At 39.8% G+C, this 1,532-nt stretch overlaps 1 protein-coding gene across 1 annotated transcript; it reads left to right on the top strand.

Moving 5' to 3' along the window:
• Positions 1-317: 317 nt before the first annotated feature.
• Positions 318-815, top strand: LOC107297565 (vomeronasal type-2 receptor 26-like; the record flags this gene model as incomplete). Its single annotated transcript, XM_015826924.1, has 1 exon — positions 318-815. A coding segment is annotated over one exon (498 nt), but the record flags the coding sequence as incomplete, so codon positions are not given.
• Positions 816-1,532: the final 717 nt, after the last annotated feature.

Genomic DNA, 1,532 nt, shown 5'->3' on the forward strand with positions numbered 1-1,532 from the left:
TTTTGCTGTTGTAGTGTAAGTATATTCCATTTACTGAGACTTTTCTGTCTCTCTGTATCACACCTTATCCAAAGTTTTTCTTGAAATTTGAAAGACTATAAAAGAAATATTACTTTCTTTTCTCAGATACCACAAAATGCGCCAAGTGCCCAGATGATCAATATCCAACTGAGAACCAAATCCAGTGTATCCCCAAAAGAATAACCTTCCTGTCCTATGAAGAACATCTCAGCATCATCTTCATCTCCTTTGCTCTACTCTTATTCCTAATCACAGGCTTTGTTTTATTCATATTCATTAAATACCTTGAAACTCCTATTGTCAAAGCCAACAACCGGGACCTCTCCTACATCCTCCTGGTCTCCCTTCTGCTTTGCTTCTTATCTTCCTTGTTTTTCATTGGCCGACCAAGGAAAGTCACCTGCCTTCTCCGACAAACAGTGTTCAGCATTGTCTTCTCAGTAGCCGTGTCGTCTGTGTTGGCTAAAACAATCACAGTAGTGCTGGCATTCCTAGCCTCAAAACCAGGCAATAAAGTGACAAGATGGTTGGGGAAGAGCTTGGCCAACTCCATCATCATTTCTTGTTCTGCTGTCCAAATTCTCATCTGTGCCATTTGGTTGGGAGCTTTTTCCCCATTTCCTGACTCTGATCTGCACTCCCAGCCTGGAGAGATTATCCTTCAATGCAATGAAGGCTCTGTCATCATGTTTTATGTTGTCCTTGGCTACATGGGCTTCCTTGCTGCAATTTGCTTCATTGTGGCTTTCCTGGCCAGGAACCTGCCTGGAGCTTTCAATGAAGCCAAGCTGATCACCTTCAGCATGCTTGTCTTCTGCAGTGTCTGGGTTTCCTTCCTCCCCACCTACCTGAGCACTAAAGGAAAATACATGGTGGCTGTGCAGGTCTTCTCCATCTTGACCTCCAGTGCTGGACTATTGAGCTGCATCTTCTTCCCCAAGTGCTACATTATCATCCTGAGACCTGATCTAAACACTAAGGAACATCTAATGGCAAAAGCAGGGGAATGATTGTGAAATTGTTTCTTAGACTGGTAACGTCTAATTATCCATTATTATTGGTTATATGTTCTTCCTTTGGATTTGCTTGACAACTTATGTTTATTAAAACTGAAGGAAATATGTGAAGTTTGTTAGTTAAATGAAAATTCAAGATAATCATCAAATACATAAATAAATAATAAATAAACAAATGAATGAATAAATATTATCTTTTTTATCTATTGGTTTTCCTCCTTTTCCTCAGCACACATGTCAACCAATATTTGGCTTAAGCAACTTTTCAAGATAAGAGCTACAGTATATGATTCATTTCCTGGGCTTTATAGTGCTGTAAGCTTGGCAGATATCTTCAAAGATAATAAGTGAGGTCTGAATCTCATCTCTTTCATGGTTCTTTATAATTGGTATTTCCATTCCCCCAAGTTATGGGTTCTATTGGGGAGAAGAGAGTTAGTGAAGATGACATGGTGTTACAACTTCAACATCTCTCACCAGTTTTGGTGCTCCTTC

The sequence above is a fragment of the Protobothrops mucrosquamatus genome, unplaced genomic scaffold, assembly GCF_001527695.2.
Source record: "Protobothrops mucrosquamatus isolate PMUCROS unplaced genomic scaffold, P.Mucros_1.0 scaffold3385, whole genome shotgun sequence".
NCBI classification, from domain to species: domain Eukaryota; kingdom Metazoa; phylum Chordata; class Lepidosauria; order Squamata; family Viperidae; genus Protobothrops; species Protobothrops mucrosquamatus.